The sequence below is a fragment of the Annulohypoxylon truncatum genome, assembly GCF_022578515.1.
Source record: "Annulohypoxylon truncatum strain CBS 140777 unplaced genomic scaffold F4807scaffold_51, whole genome shotgun sequence".
NCBI lineage: Eukaryota > Fungi > Ascomycota > Sordariomycetes > Xylariales > Hypoxylaceae > Annulohypoxylon > Annulohypoxylon truncatum.
The window spans coordinates 108522-133144 of record NW_025953837.1 but is presented as its reverse complement, the minus strand read 5'-3'; the positions used below and the strand labels follow the sequence as shown (position 1 = coordinate 133144).

At 50.2% G+C, this 24623-nt stretch overlaps 8 protein-coding genes across 8 annotated transcripts; 5 read left to right on the top strand and 3 right to left on the bottom strand.

Moving 5' to 3' along the window:
- Positions 1-1419: 1419 nt before the first annotated feature.
- Positions 1420-2831, bottom strand: F4807DRAFT_471756 (GNS1/SUR4 membrane protein; the record flags this gene model as incomplete). The annotated part of the gene is made up of 3 exons (XM_048002957.1): positions 1420-2045; positions 2102-2384; positions 2442-2831. 3 exons carry the CDS (start codon positions 2829-2831, stop codon positions 1747-1749), a joined length of 972 nt encoding a protein of 323 aa, XP_047849333.1. The 3' UTR covers positions 1420-1746.
- A 1788-nt stretch (positions 2832-4619) lies between these two features.
- F4807DRAFT_318170 (cytochrome P450) lies at positions 4620-6562 on the top strand. Its single transcript, XM_047995133.1, has one exon. It carries the CDS (start codon positions 4877-4879, stop codon positions 6491-6493), a length of 1617 nt encoding a protein of 538 aa, XP_047849332.1. The 5' UTR covers positions 4620-4876; the 3' UTR covers positions 6494-6562.
- A 467-nt stretch (positions 6563-7029) lies between these two features.
- F4807DRAFT_445768 (uncharacterized protein) lies at positions 7030-8528 on the bottom strand. The gene has a single exon (XM_047999761.1). The coding sequence runs from the start codon at positions 7925-7927 to the stop codon at positions 7253-7255; it is 675 nt and encodes a 224-aa protein (XP_047849331.1). The 5' UTR covers positions 7928-8528; the 3' UTR covers positions 7030-7252.
- Positions 8529-9073: 545 nt separating this feature from the next.
- F4807DRAFT_445767 (putative N-alkane-inducible cytochrome P450) lies at positions 9074-11380 on the top strand. The gene is made up of 2 exons (XM_047999760.1): positions 9074-10954; positions 11045-11380. Exons 1-2 carry the CDS (start codon positions 9577-9579, stop codon positions 11215-11217), a joined length of 1551 nt encoding a protein of 516 aa, XP_047849330.1. The 5' UTR covers positions 9074-9576; the 3' UTR covers positions 11218-11380.
- A 3597-nt stretch (positions 11381-14977) lies between these two features.
- Positions 14978-16109, top strand: F4807DRAFT_317976 (uncharacterized protein). Its single transcript, XM_047995132.1, has one exon. The coding sequence runs from the start codon at positions 15070-15072 to the stop codon at positions 15901-15903; it is 834 nt and encodes a 277-aa protein (XP_047849329.1). The 5' UTR covers positions 14978-15069; the 3' UTR covers positions 15904-16109.
- Positions 16110-16595: 486 nt separating this feature from the next.
- F4807DRAFT_445759 (uncharacterized protein) lies at positions 16596-18069 on the top strand. The gene is made up of 2 exons (XM_047999759.1): positions 16596-17085; positions 17164-18069. The coding sequence occupies exons 1-2, from the start codon at positions 16869-16871 to the stop codon at positions 17649-17651; spliced, it is 705 nt and encodes a 234-aa protein (XP_047849328.1). The 5' UTR covers positions 16596-16868; the 3' UTR covers positions 17652-18069.
- A 1025-nt stretch (positions 18070-19094) lies between these two features.
- Positions 19095-20404, bottom strand: F4807DRAFT_317921 (phosphotransferase enzyme family-domain-containing protein). The gene has a single exon (XM_047995130.1). The coding sequence runs from the start codon at positions 20300-20302 to the stop codon at positions 19109-19111; it is 1194 nt and encodes a 397-aa protein (XP_047849327.1). The 5' UTR covers positions 20303-20404; the 3' UTR covers positions 19095-19108.
- A 714-nt stretch (positions 20405-21118) lies between these two features.
- On the top strand, positions 21119-24060 carry F4807DRAFT_317950 (kinase-like domain-containing protein). Its single transcript, XM_047995131.1, has 4 exons — positions 21119-21135; positions 21252-21281; positions 21350-23439; positions 23541-24060. The coding sequence occupies exons 3-4, from the start codon at positions 21675-21677 to the stop codon at positions 23939-23941; spliced, it is 2166 nt and encodes a 721-aa protein (XP_047849326.1). The 5' UTR covers positions 21119-21135; positions 21252-21281; positions 21350-21674; the 3' UTR covers positions 23942-24060.
- The last annotated feature ends 563 nt before the right edge of the window (positions 24061-24623 follow it).

Sequence of the window (24623 nt, the reverse complement as noted above, 5' to 3'; positions counted from 1 at the left end):
ATCATCGGCGTCATTGCTCGAGAACATGAGGATGTACTACCAACGTTACATTATGATCATATCTGGGCAAATGCCCGTAGATAGGAAATTTTGTTTGATCCGGGCGGCGTAGATCCCGGGGACTAGTAAAACGCCTCCGAAGGGTAGGGGGTTGTTTTTCTTCTTCTCGATGGACTTAGAATTAATACCATCAGGTTGGTACTTATGTAATGTCTAGGTTAGGTAACTAACCACTTTAGACAGTGCCGACTGAAACATCGAATCTCTTCTTGGATGTTCGTATCGAAAAAGGAAAAATTCCGCGAGCGAATATTCCATTGTTGACAACTTTCCAGGGTGTCTGGCGACTGTCATGGTGCCGGTAAACGAACGTTGCCACTTACGCAATGTCACGATACCGATACCGAAGAGATTGGACTTGGGACTGGTCTAGGTTTACCTAACAAGGAACACTCAAGTAGATGTGTGCTAATTAGTCTAGACCGTTGTGTTTGACGTATCGTAGGGCGTCATCGATCGATCTTGATCACGCCAGAGAAGAAGTGGATTAATGTATCTCTCGCCCAGCCTGCCAGCGTCGGTGCGGCATGTAACGTACTAGATAAGGAATTGGGGGCTTCAGCTTCCTAGGATCGGTAGTTGGGTGTGATTGGGTCGATCGGGGCGCCTGCGGGAAGAACCACCGTAGTAATGAAGCCCACATAAACGAGGCGTGCCGAACTAACGAGGTACCTATTATTAACTCTTAGTGTGGAAGAGAGAAAGCCCATAAGATCTTGATCTTGATCGAAAAGTTCGACTAGTAGCTAGTTTAGATTACTTAGTTAGACTTCTAATAAGGATTAGGCCGTAGTAAAAAAGAGGCTGAAAACCCCTGCTCTGGGTGCTGTCGTTCCTTGATTATCTATAGCCTAGCCGCTGACTGTATCCGGTACGCTACGATATAGGCGAGTGTTAATTGGCGTGAGGGGGAATCCGTCGAAATAAGATATTGCCAAGATAGGGGGGATGTAACGTGTACAATCCTCTAGCTGCCATCGGGATCATGACGGGACCCATCCATCACGGGCTTGTACATAGTACCGCGATAGGTGCGGTTACTAGGTACCTAAGACTTCGACCTCGCAAGGGTCATGGGTCAATGGGTCCAGGGTCGGGGGAGACTGGGAGATTAGACTCCTTGTATCCGCCCCGCAATCTCCCCGTAAAATGTCCAAACCGTGTAAAATGTCTTAGATGTCACGCCTCTTTTTTAACCTCACATCAACACACCGTCGTAGCACCTGTCGGCATTACAAATAGCCCTGCATAAACGATGTCCACTATAACCACCATGATGGAAATTCACTGTTTTGATTCGAACATCGAACATTTCCAATGCTCATCCCTAACCATTGCTAAGGCATCTATGCAGTAGCTGACCCCGGACCAGGTCATCCGTAACCTCCCAAGACCTCCTCAACCAGTGTTCCGAGTATCTACACCAAGACTAAGAATACTAAGCATTAAGATGTACATGCTCATAATTATACGTATGCGTGTGCGTATGCAGATGTAAAAAAGATAATGGTCAACAGCTGACGCCAACTCCATGATGACCCCCCACATTCCCCCACCAACTTCCGGTTACTTGGGAATGCATTATACGTCGATAGCAAGGTACCCCTGTGCACAGACCATGCAGAATGTTTACCAGAGTATCTGCCGATACTAGGTAGCATCAGAAAGGTGAATCAGAACAACTCATCACTTTCTAGAAACCAGCGAGCTGTTCATGTGCTCCACTCCGCTGCAGCTATCGGCGACCATAGCCGCGCTCTGCTTCATGGAAGACACAGCTGGTCCGTCGCCCTTCTTATTAGTTTTGCGCGAGGCGGCCTTCTTGTACGTGGCAATGTAAAACATAATGAATAGCACCAGGTACGAGCTCAAGATCACGCACCCGCATACGGCCGCGAACGGTTCACCTGCGCAGCGCCCCACATGCGGCAGATGAGGAGCGTGGGCGCTGGCGTAGTAGTCCCAGGATGCGAAGTATACGAAACCTATTTTCAGGGGATTAGTACATTTTCTCATGTGAGGGGCTTCCGGAGAGCCTTACCAAGGTCGAGGATAAACTGCCCGATTTGCATTCGCGTAATCCACTCCTTCCACCAAACCTTGACACCGCGGGCGCTCTGGAAGTAGTACCAGTACATCACAACATGTACCGTCAAGTTGAGCGTAATCGGAACCCACGAGACCGATGTGTGTCCGAGAAGCTGGGTGTAGCATAGCAAAGCCGTTGCGGGGTGATGATACGTGTGAAGGAAAGTGAGCGGCTTCTTCTTAACCATGAGGAAAACAGTATCGATCAACTCGACGTATTTGGTGAGGTAGTTGAGCTATTCCTGTCAGAACATTCACCTTCAAACAATGAACGTGGAGCTCAAAGTACTCACGTAGTACAGGGTTACCAGCTCGTCGGTCCAACCATCAGCGCCGCAGATATTCTCATAAAGTCCGTGCTTCCATAGAGTAGGTGCCAGTTGCTCAATGAAGAGAACCAGCAGACTACCACTCAGCAACGTCAAGAATAAGTTATGCGCTTTGAAGAGACCGTTCAGCTTCAGCGGCTCACGGTTGCGCATAAACTCGCGACCACCGAAGATGACCACGAGGTATAACGCGATCATGGCTAACGTCTCGTTGAGTGTAGACATTGGGGTAACCCCATCCTTGAACCTAAACTCGTTCGCATGGTATCCCATAACAGAGGTCCATAACTTGTCGAAAGCTTGCCATGGCGCGATCTTGATGACGCCCGGCGAGTTGAGAATCTCGAAAGACATTGCGGAAGGCTGACAAATGAAAAACAGTTAACTCCGAGGGATCCGAAGAGGGTTGCAGCAACCTATGTGATGAGAGGCAGACAGGACGAGTAGCTTTGGCAGAGGAAGCTTGGCTTTGATAAATAAATACGAAGTTTGCGCGAAGATCGATACTATTATAATCGGCCAGGTATCCGGATTGGACTTAAGCAACAGATGTCATACAGCTTTGAGTTGAGATTTGGTCTATAGCGTAGGCGGCGGAAATTTTAGACAAGTGCGAAATTAGAAGTTAGGCTGGGCGCTGTCAGACTGGAGCGGAGAGCGGAAATCAAGGATTGGCCCGGCCACTTGGGATGAGGCGAGTTATCCGAATTTTGGGAATTTACCGACTCTTTATTAGCTTCTCTTAGCTTCTCCACACGAATCAACTGCTTTGGCTTTTCTAAGTGTGGTTACACGATTGCCATTGCGATTGCTTTTGATGTCAATGGCTAATATACCAGATGTGGATGGATGTACTTGCTTGGTAACACAACCTGAACGCTGTTTCGGCCTGCATAACGGTATAAACATCGAACTAAGAAACCTAAGATACCTGTAGCTGAAGATTAATTCAAGGTTATCTCGATTCGCGGTGGATACAATATACAATAATACATATGACAATGTATTGATCCCATAGTCTCGGACAGAATATGGCCGGACTAAGTACACGACTATCGAGTATCCTGCATGACATGTCGCCTCCCTTTCTCAATTTGAATTTTTGGAGGCTACCAATATGTTTCACTCGCAGTTGGCATGCCCAGGTTTCTTAAGGCTTAAGTCAGCACAGCATGCGCTGGGCAGGCGGACAGGTTACAATGCATGTGACGGCCCAGATCCCTGTCTTCTGTTTTTCCTCGTACCCAGAAAAAAAATAAGCCAAGAAAAGCCCCCAAAGCCAATTCCACGCCCACACCCTCTCCCTCGGATTTTAGCATCCGGTACAATCGGCTTTGACGTGGCTGCCGACCCTGCCGTCATTATTCGCGATAAGCATTCTTCGTTCCAGACTCTCTTCTGCCATGTACGCGGTACCGTAGGGAGGTCCATCGGCCAGATCCTGCAATCCTTCTGCTGCCCTTTCCCGAAACATCGTCAAGCCCCAGGGCTGGAATGGATTCCGCACCTCAGCTCTGGAGGCTACGATGTATACCACCGCGAGGCTTTACATTAGCCGAATTTGCCACTGGACGACTAGGTACGCAAGTAACGTTTAGTTGCATGCACCAGATGCGCTCACGACCTTCAATACGGTGGAGTGGAGTGGAGCAGGGCGGCCTTCAAACTCGGGAAAGCTACGTACCGGGATGGACGGTGACAGCTCCGTGGATGACCGTAACCCATTTACGATCATACAAAAGGACTACGGGACTAAAATGGCAATAGCGTTAGCAACGGTCGATTTATACCATCGCTCGAAAACGCTCTTGCTTGGTTCCAACGCAGAGGGTCGGGCGGTATTAGCTCGCGGATATTTATTGCCTAGCGATGCGTCAGGTCGATAATTCTTTTACGAGGATCGACGTCAGAGAAACTAATAAACTAACTAATAAGCTAATTAATAAACTACATACAAGATGGCCGTTCCGAGATTGCGGGCTGAATGGGCCAAGTTCTGGCTGGCCCTTGTCAACTGATTACTCGAGGCAAAGCCCGATCTAGTTCGCGGGTTAAGCCTCAGTTTACGATCGAAGTACCTCGAGTAGCCCGAGTCGAAGGACAGCCCTCAACGTTAAGTGGGGCACGCCCCCCTAGATGTTGTCTTACACCTTTTTCACGACATGGTATCATGGCCTGATCTAGTGTACCGTTCTAGTGTATCTCCCGGCATCTCTATTCGTCGATGTATATAATACTCTTGCCGATCGATCTAACCCTGGTTGGTCTGTTAACGTCGTTATCCGTAGCTTTCCACCCGCGGACCATCTCATATACCCTTTCTACTTCTTGTAACCCTTTCTCGAGTCCTTCTTTTATCGCCATAGCCTTTGGTTGTCTGTCTACCCTTTTCCTTCACCATGTCTAAGGTTACCGCGACGCCAGTCCTGGCAGCCACGGCAGCCGCGTCTTTCTTATACGCACGTCATGCTGAGTTACCAGTTGTTTCTACTGTTGCTACAGCATTAGCTGTTGTGTTCCCTTTATATCTCGTTGTCTGGCTTAGTTGGATATACCCTTTCTACGTGTCCGAGTTGAGGCATGTCCCAACAGTACCAGGCTTCCCTCTCTGGGGTCAGTTCTTCGACATTATTTCAGAAGAATGCGGAGTACCTCAACGGAAATGGCATCAAGAACATGGCCTCATAATCAGATACTTCTTCCCCTTCGGCGCTGAACGCCTATCCATCGCAGACGATGAAGCTCTTAAGCAGATGACAGTCAAGAACCCATACAACTACCCCAAGCCAGTCCGCGCCAAGCTATGGATGGTCCGAATCTTGGGCGAAGGTGTTCTACTCGCTGAGGGACAAGAACATATCCACCAGCGCAAGTCCCTCGCTCCGGGATTCTCAATCCAAGCTATCCGCGCACTCACCCCGATCTTCTGGGAGAAATCCCTCCTCCTCGCCAAGTGCTGGCGAGATGAGATGGCCGCCGAGAAGGTCACCACCAAATCTTTCGAAGTGCTCGAGTGGCTCAACAGGACGACACTCGACATCATCGGCAGCGCCGGGTTCGGGTACGACATCAACTCGCTGCAGAACCCGGAAACCCCCATCCGGGAGGCATACCGACTCGTCTTTGCCTTTGACCTGGCCTCGCGCGTGATGCACGGGATCCAAGCCTTCGTGCCGGCGTCCAAGTACATCCCGTCGAAGATGAACCGGGACATGCAGACGTCGCGCAACATCATCCTCGACAAGGCCACGGAGATCGTGACGGAGAAGCAGGTGCAGGCCGAGAACAACACGGGCGGCAAGGACATCATCGCGCTCATCGCCCGCGACAACAAAAAGCTTAAGGCCATGGGCGAACCCGGGCTCTCGTTCGAGACCATCCGCGACCAGATCATGACCTTCCTCGGCGCGGGGCACGACACCACCGCCACCGGCGTCGCGTGGACCGTGCACCTGCTGTCGACGCACCCGGAGATCCAGTCGCGGCTGCGCGAGGAGATCAAGGACTACATGCCCTTCCTCTTCGACAAGGAGCAACGCTTCGACCCGGCGCGCGTGGCGGCCGCCGACGCCGACCAGCTGCCGTACCTGGACAACGTGTGCCGCGAGTCGCTGCGCTACATCCCCCCCATCCCGATGACGGTGCGGCAGTCGATCGCGGACGACCGGCTCGGCGCCTACAAGGTGCCCGCCGGCACCGTCATCTACGTGCTCGCCAACGCCATCAACCGGCTGCCGAACTACTGGGGCCCGACCGCGGATCAGTTCGACCCGGACCGCTGGGACGAGCTGCCGAAGACGGTGACGCCGAACGCGTTCATGACTTTCTTGCAGGGCCCGCGGGGTTGTGTGGGCCGCAAGTTCGCCGAGACCGAGATGAAGGTCCTGCTTTGCTGTTTGTTGAGCATGTACGAGTTCAAGCGCGACTTCGATACGCCGGACCCCGAGGAGTGGAAGATGTGGCGCTTGGTGTTGAGGCCGAAGGAGGGGGTTACGGTTAAGGTTACTGCTATTTAGGGCGGAGCCGGGGTTACCTACGAACGGCATTAAGGGGGGCGGGGTTTATAAGATTATGAAAGAAAGAAGGCCTTTTTTATAATACGTAATTTGTTACTAGGTACATATAAAAATATCATTTACACATCAACTACCTATCTATTCGTCTTTGGAAACTTGTGGATCGGAGAGGTAGATGATGATTTGGAGTGTGGGAGTGTTATCATACTCGGATTGACCATAAAATGTAACTAGATGGAAAGGGGAAGGTAGTTCACTTGTCGTTGGTTTTGGGTTCTGAGGAGGGCTGAATCGACAAATACCTGTTTTTGACGTAATGCTTTCCCGATTAGGGTGAAGGGACGGTCGCTGGGCGACCTGAACTTGACGTCTTAGCTTCGCGACTAGTTTCAACCGTGAGATCTTTATCTTGCTACGCCGCAACGATCTAGACATGGATCAGGAGGGGTTAGTTCTCCAAGTCTTTATCATAGCTTCAGGGGAGAGTAAATATATCCTCTTCTTAATAATTCACCATTGAGGTCATCATGCAGCGTCACCGGGAAAGTGGATATATGAATGCCCGTATGTATAGGTAGTTATCCGACACTTTAAGTACATAAATTGATCATAAGACCAGGTGTGCGCCCATACCAGATATTATTATAGCCCACGCATCGAACTCGTGGGTTAAAGTTAATATATAGGTACATGAATGAATTTGAGGTATGTTAATGACGACTTATAATATAAAACATAAGAAAGCAGGTGTGTAAGCAATTAGCTTGCGTTCTGGGTGGTCGTGGAGTTCACGGTGATGGGGTCGCACGCGGATATGCCGATGCCCTGGCAGCTGTTCTCGTTCTTTAGGTTGATATCAGGGGAGACGTTGGGGCTCAGGTCGAGCAGACTACCACCGCTGCTGCTATCACTGTTGCTGGCACTGGCACTGGCACTGGCACTGGCGGTAGTGGGAGTGCTTTCGCTGGTAGCGGTGGCGGTAGGGTAGCTAGACTGCACGGTGTCGGGCTTCTCGTCAGAGGAAGAATCGTCGCTGTTGGTAACCGTCTTGCTAACGTCAGACCCGACAGTAATGGGATCACAGGCACTAATGCCGATGCCCAAGCAGTTGTTCTCGTTGGTTAGGTCGAGATCGGGCGTGATAGTAGGGCTCAGGTTGATCAGCGAGTCATCGCCACTGTTGCTCAACTCCATTATAGTTTTAGAGGGGCTGGAGCCGGAGCTAGAGGCGTGGTCCGCCGTAGTCGAGTTAACGGTGATAGGGTCGCACACCGACACGCCTAACCCGAGACATGAATTGGCGTTCGTAAGCTTCAGCCCGAGGTCGATGACGGGGCTGATGTTGATCAGACTCCGCTTACTCTCGGCAAGGAAGGCTGGGAGGCCGTGAGCGGCGCCGGCGAAAGAGAGAACGAGGTAGGTGAAGACGTGCATGTTGGCTACCTATCTGACAAACGATCTGACGATGCCTAGACACGAGATATGCGGATCTTCCAGACTTGCAAAGAAATAATTTGTTTAGTTTCCGATTTCGACCTGATGAAAGAAGAAAAAAAAGGGGAAAGATATGTAGGTACAACGGAGATTATAGATTAGAGATCTTCAGCTCGAACGGTTTGACGGGATAGGTTAAGGTGAGGTCCGAATAGGGGCGAGGCTCTCTCTTTCGCCAGCATGATCACCGATCGGCGTCATATTGTCCTAATATGTTTCGCTCGTGGATATTTCAAACGGTCATTGGGCGTTGTGATGAGGTCTAGTGGCTGCAGTCAGCTACTAGCACTAGCTTGTGACACCTCGCGATGCCTTTCACACTGCGCTTTAATTAAGGAAACCGGCAGCAATTAAGACAATATCCCTTTTCTCTGAAAGATCTTTTATATCTCCAAGTATATCTATAACAATTGTATTAATTACTTAATAGAGTAAAGATATTCGAAATCATAAGGATCATACCAAAACACAATATACCAGATGACCTTTGGCGATGTTCTAGTTGCTGCCCAGTGCCAAAGGCACGGGGAGGCGTCACCAGCCAGTGCTAATAATCAAACTATACATATATCTAATCTGACTATCCAGCTGCTTTATTTATTTCCAGGCGACGAGATGAGCTATCACCAAGTCGCCCCCCTACTAGATGCATGCGTCCAATCGAAGGCCTAATACCGGACTCAGCTCGTCCCAAATAGGCAAGTTTGTCGACAGGGCTACCCTTGCTAGTTTGCGCTTGTGCGACCCACCCCGCTGAGCGGAAGCTGTCGGTTCCTGACACCGGAGCCGGCTCGCTTTCTTAGATTGCTTAGGACTGAAGTACTCAATACTTGTAAAACTTCGGGACGCTATGAACTCAATTCGACAGCCACCTGCAAGCCTCCCGACCAATAGATGCATGGCGCTGACGATCTTCATCCTATCATCCGCCGATGTCAGTTTCTAGGGCGCCGAAACTTGGTCCATTCTGCGATTGTCAATATGCACGCATGCATGCCAAGATACAATATACCTACATACACATACATACATACATTGCTGTATGTACCATACGAATGTGCATAATAAAGCAGCTCAAGATCGCTTCCTAAATTTCTAGCCCCCTTTGACGTGTCTCGGCCCCTCCATGCCGCCGGTCTGTCCCTTAGACAAATATGCTAATTTACGAGGTATCGGAAGATAACTAATCGATGATACGGCACTGGTGGCCGACTCCCCAGCGCTTGATTCCTGCCTATTTACTAGGCAGGAATCTAGTGCTTACCTACTAGAGTAGCCAGAGCCGGAGGCTAATATTCATGTTAGCTGTCTAGCTTCATGCCAATATTGAGTATGGGAGGATCGCTAGACAGCCTTAAAGAATCGACGGTGACAAGAAAACAGAGTGCACCATCCCATATAGACACAATCCCTTGCGTAGCGGTAGTAGGATGACTAAGGAGTATACGCAGGGTTTCAGAAAGACTCACTTTCCTTTTTCCCCTCTTTGCTGTCTAGGTAGAATATCCACCGTTAATTTTACTTCACCGTCCCCAGCCGCTAGTCATCGCCGCATCAGGCCGAAGTGACAATCACTATCACGTCCCAAGATGGCCAGATACGTGAGCAGCGCCGTAATTCTCCTGCTCCTCTTCATCACATACAGAATCGTCAAGTCCAAGCTCAAGAAGCGCCACAACGATGCCAAAGCGGCCGCTTTGGGGTGTCTATCGCCGCCCGTGCTGCGCAGCACCAACCTCATCGGAAACTCCGTTCTCCGGGAGTCCATGAGGGCCACCAAGGAGGATCGGGGACCGCAGTACGTCGCGGAGAAGATGGACAGTGTTTCGCCGTCCTGCCACACCATCAAGGTGCCCATCATCGACTACGAGATCATCGTGACGCGGGACCCGGAGAACGCGCGGGCGCTGTTCACGAGCGCGGACTTCGACATCAGCCATCACAGGCAGCTGTCGTGGATGCCGCTCCTCGGGAAGGGCATCTTCACGAGCCGCGGCGACACCTGGAAGCACAGCCGCGCGCTGCTGCGCCCGCAGTTCGCGCGCGAGATGATCAGCGACCCGCAGCTCGAGGAGCAGCACCTGGCGCACCTGTGGCGCCGGCTTCCCGCAGACGCGGCGACGGGTTGGACGGGCAAGGTCGATCTTGCGCCACTGTTCTTCAAGTTCACGCTCGACACGTCGACGGAGTTTATCTTCGGCCAGTCCGCCAACTCTCTTCTCCAAGACGAACAGAGTCAGGACTCGGAGAAGAAGAGTCTAGCGAGCCACTTCAACGCGGCGAAAGTCTGGATCGACAAGCGCGGCGCGCTAGCCAAATTCTACTGGCTGATGAACAGCGCCGAATTCACGCAGCACTGCGCCGCGATCCACGCCTTCGCCGACGGCCTCGTGGCCGACCGTCTCGCGAACCCGTACCACGCAAAACAAGACCCGGAGAAGGGCGCGCGGTTCAGCCTCCTCAACGAGCTCGCGAAAGACACCCAAGACCCGCGCGAGCTCCGCAACGAGACGCTGCACGTGCTGATCGCCGGCCGCGACACCACGGGCTGCCTGCTGGGCTGGGTGCTGTACTTCCTGGCGCGGCACCCGCGCGTGTACGCGCGCCTGCGCGCCGAGATCGTCGACCGGTTCGGCGAGACGGCGGCGCCGGACTTCCGGCAGCTGGCACAGGTCTCGTATCTCCAGTGGATCATCAGCGAGACTTTGCGCTTCGCCACCGTGATCCCGCTGAACGAGCGCATCGCGCTGCGCGACACCGTGCTGCCGGCCGGCGGCGGGGCCGACGGCAAGGCCCCCGTTTTCGTGCCTGAGGGTACGCAGGTGCTGGTCCCGCTGTATGCGATGCAGCACCGCGCTGATATATGGGGTGCTGATGTGGAGGAGTTCCGCCCTGAGAGGTGGGAGACGCATCGTCCTGGTTGGGAGTACATTCCGTTTGGGGCGGGAGCGAGGAAGTGTCTGGGTCGTGAGTATTCCCTTTATCTTCTACCCCCTTTTCGCTTACCTTCTCCCTGCGAGCTAGATGGTGATGAATGTTTGCTAATACATTTTGCAGAGCAATTTGGTCGTCAGGAGGTAGGATACGTCGTCTCGCGCTTCTGCCAGAAGTACGACCGCATTGAAAACATGGAAGAAGGTGACGGCCGGATCCGCTTACACCACGCCATCGAGAATCGGTCCGGCACTGGTGTACAAGTGCGACTGCACGAAGCGAAGGCTTCTACGTGAGTTCGTTTGTGGAGTTATAATTGGTGAGAACGGTGTATTTTAGCTTAATACCTTAATGTTTACAAGATGAATTACATGAAATTGACTGTATATACATATGTTTGCGATCCGTACAGTTTACGATTGTTTGCAATGTATCCGTGTCTTTCACGAATTTCCCCTTTTCACAGATTCTCTCGCCTCAATCTCTCTCTATCCATTCGAATCGGAGGGCCACAATCAACTAGAGAATATAATTACAGGCGATAATCGCTACATCTCAGAATCAACGACACACTCGGTTGTATCCATGGACGGTAAGTCACACACGGGTTGTTTCCTACGCGTTAAGACCTGATACGTACAACCTCGAATACAGGGTCGTTTCACTCGAGTAGCGCATAGATCTAGTTAGATAATCAGTTGAGTGCCCTGAACTCTTACTAGTGTCCTTATCTATTGGTTACTTCTAACGGTTTCCTTATAGATTGTTACCGTCGATACCTACCTAGCTAGGTACGGTACTAATTCCTCACGAAGTAACCATAGTAACCTACAACTTGTGGTACTCGTCCCGAGACAGATCTCGCCCGGAGTTCTCAACTAGTGCCTCATAACAAAGCCAAGATACAGCAAGCTTGAACTGACAGCTGAATAATCTGACCGAACGCCTCCGCGGTTCTCAGCTCTGCTGTTGAGGCTGCTGATAACGATCCCATCGAAGATTCCCGAATAACGGCTACACAGACCGGATCGGGTCCTTGGGTCGATCTACATACGGTAGTATATGCGCTGCTACTACGGCTGCAGACGCCGCGAACGCCGCCGCTAACCATATCGACATACCAAAGCCGACAGACACTTTCCTACCGGCCGTACGACTTAGCGGGCGCCATCTCGGAGAATACAACGATAGCTCCCGCGTAGTACATAGGTTAGTGTCATAAGTTCGGAGAGTTATCGTGTGCTACTTTCCATCCTGTGACCACCTACGTAGGTGTAGGCAGCCACCTCTATTCTAAGTAAGTAGGTAGAGCAACAGGTATCCAGCCGTTCGTATGACCGGCGTCCTGCACGCCATCTCGCGCCGTCAAAGATACGTAACGCACGTTCGGATGGGAAACCGGGCTGGCGGCGACGGCGATGCAGACGCCTAGAATGCTTCCGAAGTATCTGCACAACACGATCGATAACATCGGGGCTTTTCTTTCTCACGCACGTGCCTACTACTCTCCGCATCGCCAAGGACGATGCTAGTAAATTGCGGCGTGAGGCTGTCCGTGATAGCCCCGATGGCTTGACCAAACAGAATCGGATGTAGAAGTGTAACAGTGAATACGAGGACAATGGAGATAGAAGCGAGAGGCTACTCCATGTGCGTCCCTAAAATGCAAATTAGCATATTGCTTGAGGCGACTTGAGGCAACATGAGGCGAAATAATATGTCAGCACTTTGTAATATTCTTCACCATCACCCCCATGCTTGCTCTAGCCACACGGATACCTACACCGTGGTAGCGTTACACCGCAGTATCCCGTAAGCGTGGCCTAGTTCCCATAGATCCCCAACTCTTGGAAACGAACTGGATCTAAACTCGATCTTCGCTAAGCTATTGTCGGCAAGGTGTCTTTTCGAGATATCGAAAAGCAAAATGAAACTTGTATCTTGGATGTAGTTCATACATACATATTGGCGTTTATATTGCAGGTTATAGTGGCAATATTTGCCATGAACCAGAGGGGCTATTGCACATCGTCTCTGCTGCCATAGTCCGTTACGAGATAGTCTAAGTCGAGTCTCGGGTTTTGCAAATGTTGAACTACCTACCTAGGTATGTATGCGATCAGATCAAATGTTTGGCCCTCAAGGTAGACGATATAATACGGACGAATGAAAGGGCAATATCTAAAAAAAGAAAAAGTAGCGGTTTAGGGCGATCGTAGCCAGCTACACAGTAAGCTCAGGGAATCAGATATCGACACCGTTGAAAAAAGCGGGCGATCGACGCTGCTGAAGACTTCTAGGCTAGAATACCTAGCACAAGGAATTGCACAATACAGCCCAGCGATGATTCAATCTGCAAGTAATCCTCCAGGCCACGCCGTGCGCTACATCAGCACCGTGGCGTGAATTCCCACGTTTTCCCTACATAGCTGCACTTTGACACTTGACATTGGTTGCGATCCGGAACCGTGCCTTCGCATAGACGTGATCGAATTAAGGGCGTCCTGACCCCGTTCTCGTGGCCTGATTACCGCGAAACAACTCTCAATAGGGATAAAACCAGTTGCACCAGCTGAGCCTAGAGCCTGCGCAGGAGCCAACGAACGATGGCGAAAATAATTAAGAGGCATGACCCTTAAGCAACAAAGCAGTTTGTGAGAATAGCCCCCGAATAGGGAATCGTGTACAATTTAGTCCCTGTCCAAGCCTCAGTGCTTGCTTGTCTCCGTGACGTGTTCGCCCTTCTTGAACCCGCCTTACCTCGACACTTTACCGCGCTACCACGCTTTTACCACCCAACTTCCCACCAACGCCAACCCGAAAATAGCCTAGAAGCTCGCACTCGGGAGATCGCCAAGACTGCGACGCCATAAGACACACGACTCGCATAAGGGAACCGGCTCCTTCGGCTTACTTAGCAGTTACAGCGCCCTCATTAAGGCAGGTACGGGGAAACCTAACATTTGCTGCCTTTGTTTACAGAATAATTCTCGTCGTTTCGATTCGATTGACATTGCTCCCTTTACCCATGGCGCAGGGGGAAAAATGCAGCTAAGGAACTAAGCACTTTTGTGAGGGGGCAGTGCTGACCATGCTAACAAGCCCTGTTAGCCCATGCTGCCGTGTTTAGTCTAATACCGGTAGATTAATGTATTCAAAGCAATATCCTCTATGCGGCTCCATGTCGCGCGCTGAAACCCGCTGAACGGAGCCCTAGCAGCGTAGCTGCCCCTCTGCCCCCTTAAAGCCCAGTAAAAGCTACCTACCTGATAGGTACTATTAGTAGAGCTAGAACACTGCACCGTCATAGTCCGAGACTGGCAAAAGCCAGACATGTTCCTAGCCGGTTGTAATTCGTCATAGTTCTCGCAGTTGTGAAAACAATTACCTGTTACGAGACTTGACATGGCTGAGCTGTCTAGAACATTTTTCCTTATCCAGTCTTTTTCTCAGAAACAGAGATTGCTCTATTGTCCGTTTAATAGTAGGACGTGCTCACTTTGTATGTATCGATGTGAGTAAGCCCATCCGAGACTACCGCGTAGGGTATCGATCAACGCCGCCGTCGACCTCCGGCGATCCACTAACACCAAAAACATGATTCATGACGAAAAACGAAAAAGTCTAGAAAAGTGAAAGGTCTTTCGGCAAAACAGCAGGGGAAAATATTGGGGGGAATGGGATTTGACAGTGTAAGACAATAAGCAAGTATCGAACGGCTCCGCAAAGAAACGGAAGACAGCCGTCATTTGACGTTTGGCACTAAGGCAGTCCAACCCTGGGGCAATGATCGTCCCTTAATGATGATGCGCCTTGTAGCCCAACACGTATCCAATGGAGTGGGAGCAGCGGGAGCAAAGCTTTTACGTACCAAGCCTGGCAAAAACCTGCCCGCCGAAATGGCTTTTGCAAGGGCACGGCTAATTAAAATCCGGGGGGGCTGTATCCCTCATTTAACCCCTTGATTGGTCGCCCCCGGGTGTGGCTTATGTGAGATTGGGAGTCCTCCTTTCACTCCTCCAGATGTATAAAGAAAAGAAATATTCTCCCTAGAGTTGACCCAATAAATTCTCCCTTCTGCACACGGGACTATTTGCAAATTCTCAAGGCGTCAATACTACCAACCAACTCCATCAAAACCAGTCAACATGCGTTTCACCACCGCAACCCTTCTCTCCGCCTCCCTGGCCGCCGCACATGTCGTCCGGGACCCGATGATCACGCCGGCCCCTATGCTAAGGGAACGTCAAAACTGGCAGGAGGCTGTTTCGGAGGCTCTCGCCATCGCCAGTTCCGCGGAGGCGTACGCCAGCTCAGTCGCCCAGGCGTACGAAAACGACCCGAACGCAGCGGCAGCTCAGAGCTCTGCTCTTGCCGTAGCCAGCTCTGCTGTCGCCGCGGCAACCAGCCTCGCTGCCCAATGGGGCGCCGCCAACGGACTTGAGCAGCGCCAGGACTGGCAGTCGGTAGCTAACTCGGCCGAAAGCCTGGCCACCTCCATCGCCAGCGCCGGTCAATCGGTCGGCCAGTCCATTGCCAGCGACGCGCAAAGTTTCGGCCAATCCGTCGCTAGCAGCGCCGCCGCTGCCGGTACCTCTATCGCCAGCAACGCTGAGAGCTTTGCCTCGTCAGTTGCCAGCTCTGCCGGAAGCCTCGCCTCATCGGTTGTCAGCAGTGTCGAAAGCAAGGGCACCAGTGCCGTCTCGGATGCCCTGGCTTCCGCTAGCGCCGCCGTTAGCAGCGCTGAGAGCGTTGCTGCTACCGCCACCGGCACTGCTGCCTCCATCGCCTCTTCCGCGGTGGCCAGCGCTCACTCTGCCGCTTCTTCCGCTGCGTCTGTCGCTACCGCGGCCTCATCTGACTCCTCGTCGTCAAGCTCTACTGCTACCCCTACCGGCAACGCTGCCGTCCACGTCTCCGGCTCTATGATGGGCACGGGAGCCGCCGCCTTCGGTGTTCTCGTTGGAGCTATTCTTTTGTAAATAAGCGGTTTAACTGTACCTGAGACCCAACCTGGGAAAGGGATGGTCTTCTGTCATTTAGATTCTAGAAGGATAATTCTAGAGGTGTTTGGGATATACGCCTGGCTGTCTTAACTTGATGAGTTATACTATATACCACACACAAATTGGCATTGTATGAGGGATTCCTGGTGCAAGGATGCTTTTACGTGAGCCCATAGAATTGATGTCAAGGAGGTGGTGCGACAAGAAAATGAGGACAACCTTGATTGTTGAATAGTATATAATAGACACTTGAATGGTTCACGCCTCCGAAATGATTAGAACGTATTTTGAAGTGATGCTTCTAAATGTGCCTTGTCGAGTGTTTGCTTACCCCACGCAAGTGTTTTTAAAACCTATGCCAACCAGAACTTGAGCTGATTATGACAACTGACGGTCCTTTACGCAAGGACATCTAACACTGGAAGATACAAAATGAAATATTGATGAAATGTTTGATTAAATGTGAAGTTTAGAGTTGACAGTTTCAACAGCTATCCTGAAACGCTTATGTAATATTCGCATAGCCCATTCTGGCTTGATAAACGATAAAATTGGAGTTTAGACAAACATTGAAGGCTTGGCAAGCAATTAACGCGAACTAAACGCGCTATAAATTTAGCGGGGTTCGCGCTACGAGAAAGCGTTCCACAGCGCGACAGGTCGCGATTCCCAGCCACTCGCGATTGTCAATTACCAATTGGTACCAATAGATAAAGTGCCATGGATACAAAGTACACGCTCATTTAATCCTCAACCCGCATTCTCCATTCGTCAATTCAACCTTCGAAAGCCTTCTCACTTCCATCTCACCTCATCACAAACACCATTCTTACAATTCGTCTCTTAGTAGCTAATTGCTTTTCGTCTCAACGTACCTAATCATCCCATACTCCGATAATATTCACCCACAATCTAAGTTCACCAACTCCAAATCAGACAAAATGGTCCTCAAGCGCAAGCGTTCCGAATCCGAGCTCTCCTTCAGCTCCTCCAGCGCCTTCAGCTCGCCCACTCGCCTAGACCAATTCTCAGCAATGGACATCGACACCTCGCCCATCCGCATGTCTTCTTCGTCGCGGAGCTCGACGCCCGCACATCTGCACAGCCGAACCCTAAAGCGGTTCCGCGACAGCCGGCCCTCGGACGAGGAGATCCACCGTAAGTTCTACGAATGGCGAGCCTCATGTCACCGCTCCCACCATCCGTCGAACCTCTTCTCACACCATCCTCTCGCAGAACGAACCCTGAACATGCTGTACACGGCGCAGAAACAACACATCGCGCACCAGACCCAGCAGCAGCACTTCCAACTAACCCACAACGCCCTCGCCGCGCAGCCGCCTCGTCCCCAAGCCCAGGTCCAAGCACAGGCCTCGCTCCACAACTTCTGGAAACTCCCTACCAGCAGCGCGGCTCCGGCCAGCGTACCCGGCACCACCACGCTAGCTCTCATCGACCACGCCGCGTACAGCGAAGGGCCCGCCAACTGCGAGGACTGCGGGCAGACGCTGCGCGAGGGAGGAGGAAGCGGGGACGAGGCGATGGACGTCGACGGTTTCGGGGCGGAGAGTAGCACGGGGTGTGGGTCCTGCGGCAAGCATGTTTGCTCGCATTGCTCGATCACGAATTTGGGCGAGCAGCGGAGGTGTTTGATTTGTGCTGGGAAGAAGGTCTGGGTTGGGGGGCTTGGGTGGGCTGGGATTCAGAGTTTGAAGGTTTGTTGATTGTAATGTGAAAAAGATGAGTGGCCTGGTAAGGGGACTTGTGAAAAGAGGTCATTGTTGGTTGGGAAGCTTTAAAGAAGTATTGGCATTGAAGGGTAAGCAAGGAGTTTGGGCGAACACGTGGGGATATATATGTCTTTCGGGTACAGCATTCGGATGCTGGTTGTTACTAGTTCCTAATGCGAGGCTTTATGTTGTATAACAAGAACAACTCTTGCTGGATAGATGTGAACCTGATATGAGAGGTTCAAAAAGAATTCATATAGTACCAGCTGTTCTTCTGCCCCTAAACTCTAGACTAGGGTGAACGTATCGGAACCATGAAGTTCTCCATATGTTATATTGCTGAGGGAATATAACATACATTGAGAGTTCAAGGGGAGCCAATGGCGGTCCCATTATATATTATATGAACAAGATATAATTATTCCAATTTTATGATTTACTACTTCATCAACATTCCATTTAATCATTATGGTAGGGCCTCGGAGCATAGCAATGAGTAGATGCCTTCCCATGAATTCTACCAATAGGGCATATGCGCATACAACCCAGGAAGACAACTTACAATTTTGGCAAGATAGGTTACGACAGCAAAAAATTTAAATTATTCTACATATTGACGATGCGGTTGAAGGTAAGGCATTAAAGAATGCTGACCTATTGTATTGATACAGAAGGATACATGTTATCCTTGAGGCTAGCAGTCTGGCAGTGCCCCTGAATGAATCTCGAGCTCCCCCTCAACATGAGAATCTCTTTACTAACTCAGTCGTAAATCCATCTTTTCCTTCGACCTCGGCATACTCTATCTCGAGGCTAGAAGTAAGCGGTATACGGGTTCTGCAGTGTAATCCTTCCGTTATGTAAAAGAATGAGATCGGGGTTTCATTGATGCGATATGCACACATGGATATTATCTGAGATCCAGGTCCCAGTTCTATTTATAACGAAGGGAGATCGTCCCTCGGTTGTTTCATAGAAGCTTGTAAGAATCCTAAGAAAGATCGGGTTTGGGGTCTTCTGCATATGTACTTTTGGTGATAGCTGAACTATCCGCCAAAATCCTATTGGCAATCTTTTGGTGCCAGGATCTGGGCTCAGAATCTCACAGCGGCCCAACCTGATATCAAGTAGGACTTAGAGGGTCCTTTTACAAAAGGTTCTGATGATTTTCGATGTAAACGGTGAGGGTTTGTGTCGAAAGGGGGAATTTTGCGAATCCAGTCTATCTAAACTCACTTGTAGATCACGTAATGTTCAGTGGGTTAGTTGAGGGAATCAAGTTAGGGAAGCGAATCGAACGGTAGGTTATGTACAAGCCCAAGGGCTACGGAGGCAAGGAACAGAAGGGGGCCAAGTCAAGTATGAATTTTCATTTGATATCTGCTACCAGATGTTTGACTATCGCCATAAGGCACATGCCTAGGTACCTAATGAACCAAGGATAAAGGTCCTTAGATACCAAAAACTGCCAGTGCCTTGGTGACCGTATTTCCCCACTCCTCTACCTGCTCGTCGATCTGCAGCTTCAAGTGCGTCGTTTCCGAATACTGTTCGGCTACACTGACCTCGATAATCGCCCTCACATGGTCCGCGATCTCCTGCATCGCCTTCTGGCGCGGCGACGTGTATTCCACCTCGTCGGGAAGCGGTTTCACGCCCCTTTCCTCGCAGCGCTGCGCGAACCTCTGCACAAGCCGCTCCTTCTCCGCCTTGCTCTTCTCGGTGCGGTCGCAGTTCCAGAGAAACGCCTTGCGCGGGTTCCACTTCGGCGCCGGCACCACGCCGGAGAACTCCCAGTCCAGGATCGCGGTGATCTTACCCGACGCTTGGTCGTACATGATGTTGCCGAAGTGCAAGTCCTTGTGGGCGAGGATGAACCGGGTCTTGTTGAGTTCTTCGGCATGCCTATTCAGAGCGCCTAGGAAGAGCTTGAGTGAATCCGCCTGGGGGCGATAATACTCGAGTCTGTCGTGCAGTCGAATGAGACGAATATACAGCTTGATCTGGGCTGTTATATAGTCCACATAGGTTCTAAAAGGACCGCCGATGTTCAGGGTGTGTATTGTCTCGCCGGCGGGCCATGATGAGGTTTGGTGAGCAGTCCAGAAATTTTCGTCCATTACCCGTGATACGTGAAAATTACCCTCCCCGTCAATGTTTATGCCGCCAATCTTATTCCATCTGTGAGAGTGTAGTTCGACGAGAAAATCCGCCAGTTGGTCTAAAATTTCATCCATTTGCTTGTCGTCTAACTGTTGCAAAATGTCATATAGGGGCTTTCCTGGGATACGGGGTAATAGTGTGTATTCGTAACCTAACGGATTTTGATCTGAGGATTCGTATGATATTAACTTTGGGATTGGGATCTCGGTATGCTGCGAGATCCACTTCATGACACCAGACTCGTTTTCGGTCTTGATTCTAGGCCAGCAATCTACAGCAACACGGAGGACCAGCCCATTAGAATAAACTCTATCGGCAGCCTTTTTGCTAGGTGGTAATGTTATCATGTAGATAGCATGGTAGTTGGCATCCACCTTGGGGACTATGATATTCGTTGCCTTTGGTAAGCCGATGTTCACTAATAGCTCGTTGATGGCATCATTAGATATTTTCTTTGGAAAGTATTTTGTTGAAGTTGACATGATGAACAATGTACATCATCAAGATGCAGCTCTTTAAGAGGTGGTAGTGAATGATCTCCCGTGTGCCGATGGAGCAGAGCTCACTTTATATACCCCGCCGGAATCTAGTTTGTATGTAGCCTTCTCCTGTCAGCAAACGTAGTAGATAGACAGATTGCGAAATCCAGTAAAGAAAACAGGTAAAAACATACTATCAGATTGAAGATATAATATCGAATGGTTTGATAAACACACTTAGGTACCTAGTCATGCGTCTACGGCGAAGTAGGTGCTGATATGGATATTCTTACCTTCGCTCGTTTCCTCTCTTTCCTTCTTCTCCTTGAAAATTCTAACACCAGATATTATAAGCATGGCTCTGGATTAATTCAATCACCGAATGATACTTTAACACTTCAAACCATTCTTCCAACTGTCTCGTCTCGACAAGACCTCCCTAGGTAAGCGTGAGGTTTGTTGACCGAATAGACCTCCGGCGTTTCGGGTCAGTGTCCGCTAGACAGGCCCACATCGGATCCCGGGCCACCGGGACGTTCAATATCGCATCGGATCTTCAAGCCAACACCAATGGGGTATTGGCCCCTTATCCGGGACTTTTCGATGATGGCTCAGGCGCGGAATATAAGTTCCGTTGTATCCCCTGCTTCTAATTGGTTCTTGAAGGCCGTGCAAACGAGGAGCAACTGACCAAGTCGCCGAGAAGCGTCGTCGCCTGAAGTAGACTGGTAGGGGAACATTACGACTCGATATCGATGGGCGATACAGGCGCGATTTGAACCAGGCCGAACCCTCTATTTTCTTGTCGTCGCATGAAGTCCTAGATGATAAGTAAGGTAAATATGATTTCGTATGCTCCTTTACCAGAACTCCTCGATTTCCCCCAAATCCGGCGCTTCATCGTGGATGAAGTTATAGTTCATTCAAAATAGCTTACGGTGCATGAGATTAGAATGCCTGTGTGATCCGAATAGCAAGAAGAGTAAGTTGGGCTCAGCCCTTAGCCACATCATATTCACGGAAAGACCTCTTCTATTCATTGATTTTAAGTTCCTCTACTTTAGCAGGAGCGATCCATACTTGAATTCGATGTGGCAGTCGTGAAGCATAGGCTTGCCTCGGATAATTTTTGAATTAAAATATGATCGGAGAACAAAGTACCTGTTCAAGGTTCTCTAACCGGCGTCGTGCTAATCTATATCCTCTCTCTGTATATAAGTCGACTCTGGGCTTCCGTCAGTAACGGGGTCTGATGGTTGATTTAATGTGCACCTAATGGTTTGCACTCTCTATTTAATTGAATAACACAGGACGCACCTTTTTTACACCATTCTTTCTGTTTTTTGTAGCTCGTGATTACTTCGCTGTCTTCAACATGCATCCCCTTTGGCCCTACTTGCCACCTACTTCATCTCGTTCAGAGATACCACGACGGGATGTATTGTCACCCGCAAATGTGGCACCTGCTAGATCACCGTTACCAGAGAGTATGACTCTATTACAGGAATTCCAACAAGATATTGCTCATGCCAAAAGAATGGCGCCGCCCCGTTCCACGGCCGGGTTGTACAGAATTGCCTGTTCGGTGGAATTACTGTTTCTTATAGACACGACCGGGTCTATGAAACCATATATAGACGCTGCCAGGAAGCAAGTCCGGGATATAGTTGCCGAAGCTCAAAAAGCTTTCCTCGAAGAAGCCCTACTCCGTGTTGCAGTGGTAGGATACAAAGACCATGCAGATATCCCCAATATTCAATTCCTCGATTTCACTCCAGATACGGTTAGAGTGAAGCAGTTCTTAGATACTCTTGTCGCTGCGACTGGGGGCGGTGGCGACTCAGCTGAAGATGTCCTCGGCGGCATTCGACAGGCAACCAACGCCAGTTGGTCCCAGGAGGCGCGTTGTATCGTCCATATCGCCGATGCGCCTCCACATGGTCGTAATCTGCACGATATGACGGGTAGCGGTAGAGATTGTTATATCGAGCCTGGGAGTGAGCCGCATCGGCTCACCTATGAGCCACTCCTCAACCAGCTAGTCCGTCTGAATATCAACTACGCGCTACTACGTATCAGTAGAGATACGGATCGAATGGCCTCAGCCTTCTCGACAGTATACAAGACGGCCCACGCGGAAGTCCAACTCCACCAGTCCAACCGCTATTACGGGGACTTCCAAGCCGGTAAAGCTTTTGGGAGTAGGGCGTATGTGAAGAACAGTGTTGCTGCGGTGTTGCAATTCGAGGAGCTAGAGCTTGGCACGACGTTCCACTCGCTCAAACATTTAGTAGGCAAATCCATCAGCAGCTCAGTATCTCGGACAGTAGGTCGTTTATCGAGTTACGGAAATGTGACTACTGGCAAACGTACGAAACCGCCAGCTCGTCTTACTGTCGTTGGTGAGGAGGAAATTCCCATGATGGTTCCCGTGGAGAACCTTTCGCCACAATGGGACAACCATGGCTGGTTCGATAAGAGACTAGTAGTCGAGGGCCTATGTCCGGACTTGGTTATGCACAGCGCCGCTACGTTTTATGATATGATGACACAAGACGACCAAATGGGACTCAGTCCCATCCAACTAGTCATCGAAGCGCGATCGAAGCCATTTAGTCAAGGTGCGATGCGCACAGCAGCTTATGCGCGCATACCTTCCTCCACCGGCCGTTTTGTAGTGAAGTCTTTCAAGAAGCAGGGCGCGCAGATTGCCAATTTGGCGGAGCATATGCAGTGCCAGGCTATGTGCAAAGCATTTGCGATCGAGTTTAATGCCTTGTTAGGTGGCCTGTATCGCGAATACTCCATTGACTTCATCATAACAGCGGCATTGACAAGCAAGTCGTCCACGGGCGTCCGACAAGAGTACATCTCGCTTGAGCCCTACATCAATGGAACTTACGTCAAATATAACGGCAACCAAGGCTATGTCAATGATAATAATTTCGACCCATCCAACCAGGCGGCACAGGCGTTCTCGCACTTTACTTTCGAGCGCTCACAGGGTCAACTTTTGGTCAACGACTTGCAAGGTGTAGGCAACTTACTAACTGATCCTGCTATTCAAACGAAGGACAGAAACAGATTCAAGCTGTGTGGTACGAACTTGAATGAGGAAGGTTTCAAGTTCTTCATGGCTAGTATGTCGTTTCCAAATTCTATAATGACCCCTATGATACGATATCATCCCATCATTATTCTAGCCCAAAAGGGCCATTTGCTAACTCGATTTAATCGATAGCGCACAATTGCAACCATCTATGCCACTTGCTACGGTTGAGGAGCAATAAAGCAATGCTCAAGGAAGGCGGTATTTTGCAGTTTAGGACGTACTGGCCGAACGTGGAGAGCATGAACTACTGCTCCAACAAACTATGCCGCCGGATCTTGCACAACGCCGCCGATAACAAGTCGGCTATATACCCAGGTTACTGGTGCGATTCGTGCAAGCCGCAACTATATTCAACAATAGAAAAGAGGATATGCCTAGAACTTGGTCAGACGCATAGACATGATCTTTCTAAGTTCTTCCACGAGTCTCAAGGTGAAGCACTACCGTCTAAGTGCCCTCTTCACCCTAACGCAGACCTAATTGAGCCTAGACCTATTGGATTCGGATTTCCTCTTGGATTTTATCTTTAGAAAGAGTTAATAAAAATGTTTATGTTTTCCACACGGAGTGTTTTATATCAAAAGAATTGCAACCAGTGACATGACGAAATGACGACGAACTAGGGTAGCCCTCCCTACATCCCCTACGCGATATTTGTAAAGAGTTGACGTGTAGCAATTATACCTAACTACATCCTAGCCACACCTTACTAGCCCCACGTGCCACACTTTCCTAGGCGTTTACACAGGCCCACCTAAGCTTTCCGATAGAAAAGGATTAAGGAGGATAGAATGTTGTATTGTTGTTGGTTTTCTAAGCTCTAAAATCTCCTGCGGAGATTTTAAATACCTCCCACAGTACAAGTAGCACTTTCCCAGCTTGTACATCTTATCTAGTACGGACACACAAGAGCCCGCCCCGGGCGACTCTTCCTTCAATATAAATCCCATTCTCGAGGAAACAACCACACAACCCGAAACAAACTAATCCTCACACAACCCTAACGAACCCACAGAACACAGCTCCCACACGCCGGACAGGCTAGACACCCGCGGGCCACCGAAATAGGTCGGGTCCCTCCACTGTTCACCCAAATCCCCGGGACAAAACCACAGCCGGGAGGGGAACGAACGCAAGGATAATACTAGTGGGAAAGCAGACATCGACGGGCCGAAACGGCAATGAGAGGAACAGCGGCAGCGGTAGCGCGGC

Coding starts and splice junctions, on each gene's coding strand:
- F4807DRAFT_318170 (XM_047995133.1), top strand. CDS start 4,877: ATGTCTAAGGTTACCGCGACGCCAGTCCTGGCAGCCACGGCAGCCGCG.
- F4807DRAFT_445768 (XM_047999761.1), bottom strand. CDS start 7,927: ATGCACGTCTTCACCTACCTCGTTCTCTCTTTCGCCGGCGCCGCTCAC.
- F4807DRAFT_445767 (XM_047999760.1), top strand. CDS start 9,577: ATGGCCAGATACGTGAGCAGCGCCGTAATTCTCCTGCTCCTCTTCATC. Junction 10,955..11,044: donor AGCGAGGAAGTGTCTGGGTC/GTGAGTATTCCC, acceptor TACATTTTGCAG/AGCAATTTGGTCGTCAGGAG.
- F4807DRAFT_317976 (XM_047995132.1), top strand. CDS start 15,070: ATGCGTTTCACCACCGCAACCCTTCTCTCCGCCTCCCTGGCCGCCGCA.
- F4807DRAFT_445759 (XM_047999759.1), top strand. CDS start 16,869: ATGGTCCTCAAGCGCAAGCGTTCCGAATCCGAGCTCTCCTTCAGCTCC. Junction 17,086..17,163: donor CTCGGACGAGGAGATCCACC/GTAAGTTCTACG, acceptor ATCCTCTCGCAG/AACGAACCCTGAACATGCTG.
- F4807DRAFT_317921 (XM_047995130.1), bottom strand. CDS start 20,302: ATGTCAACTTCAACAAAATACTTTCCAAAGAAAATATCTAATGATGCC.
- F4807DRAFT_317950 (XM_047995131.1), top strand. CDS start 21,675: ATGCATCCCCTTTGGCCCTACTTGCCACCTACTTCATCTCGTTCAGAG. Junction 23,440..23,540: donor TTTCAAGTTCTTCATGGCTA/GTATGTCGTTTC, acceptor TTTAATCGATAG/CGCACAATTGCAACCATCTA.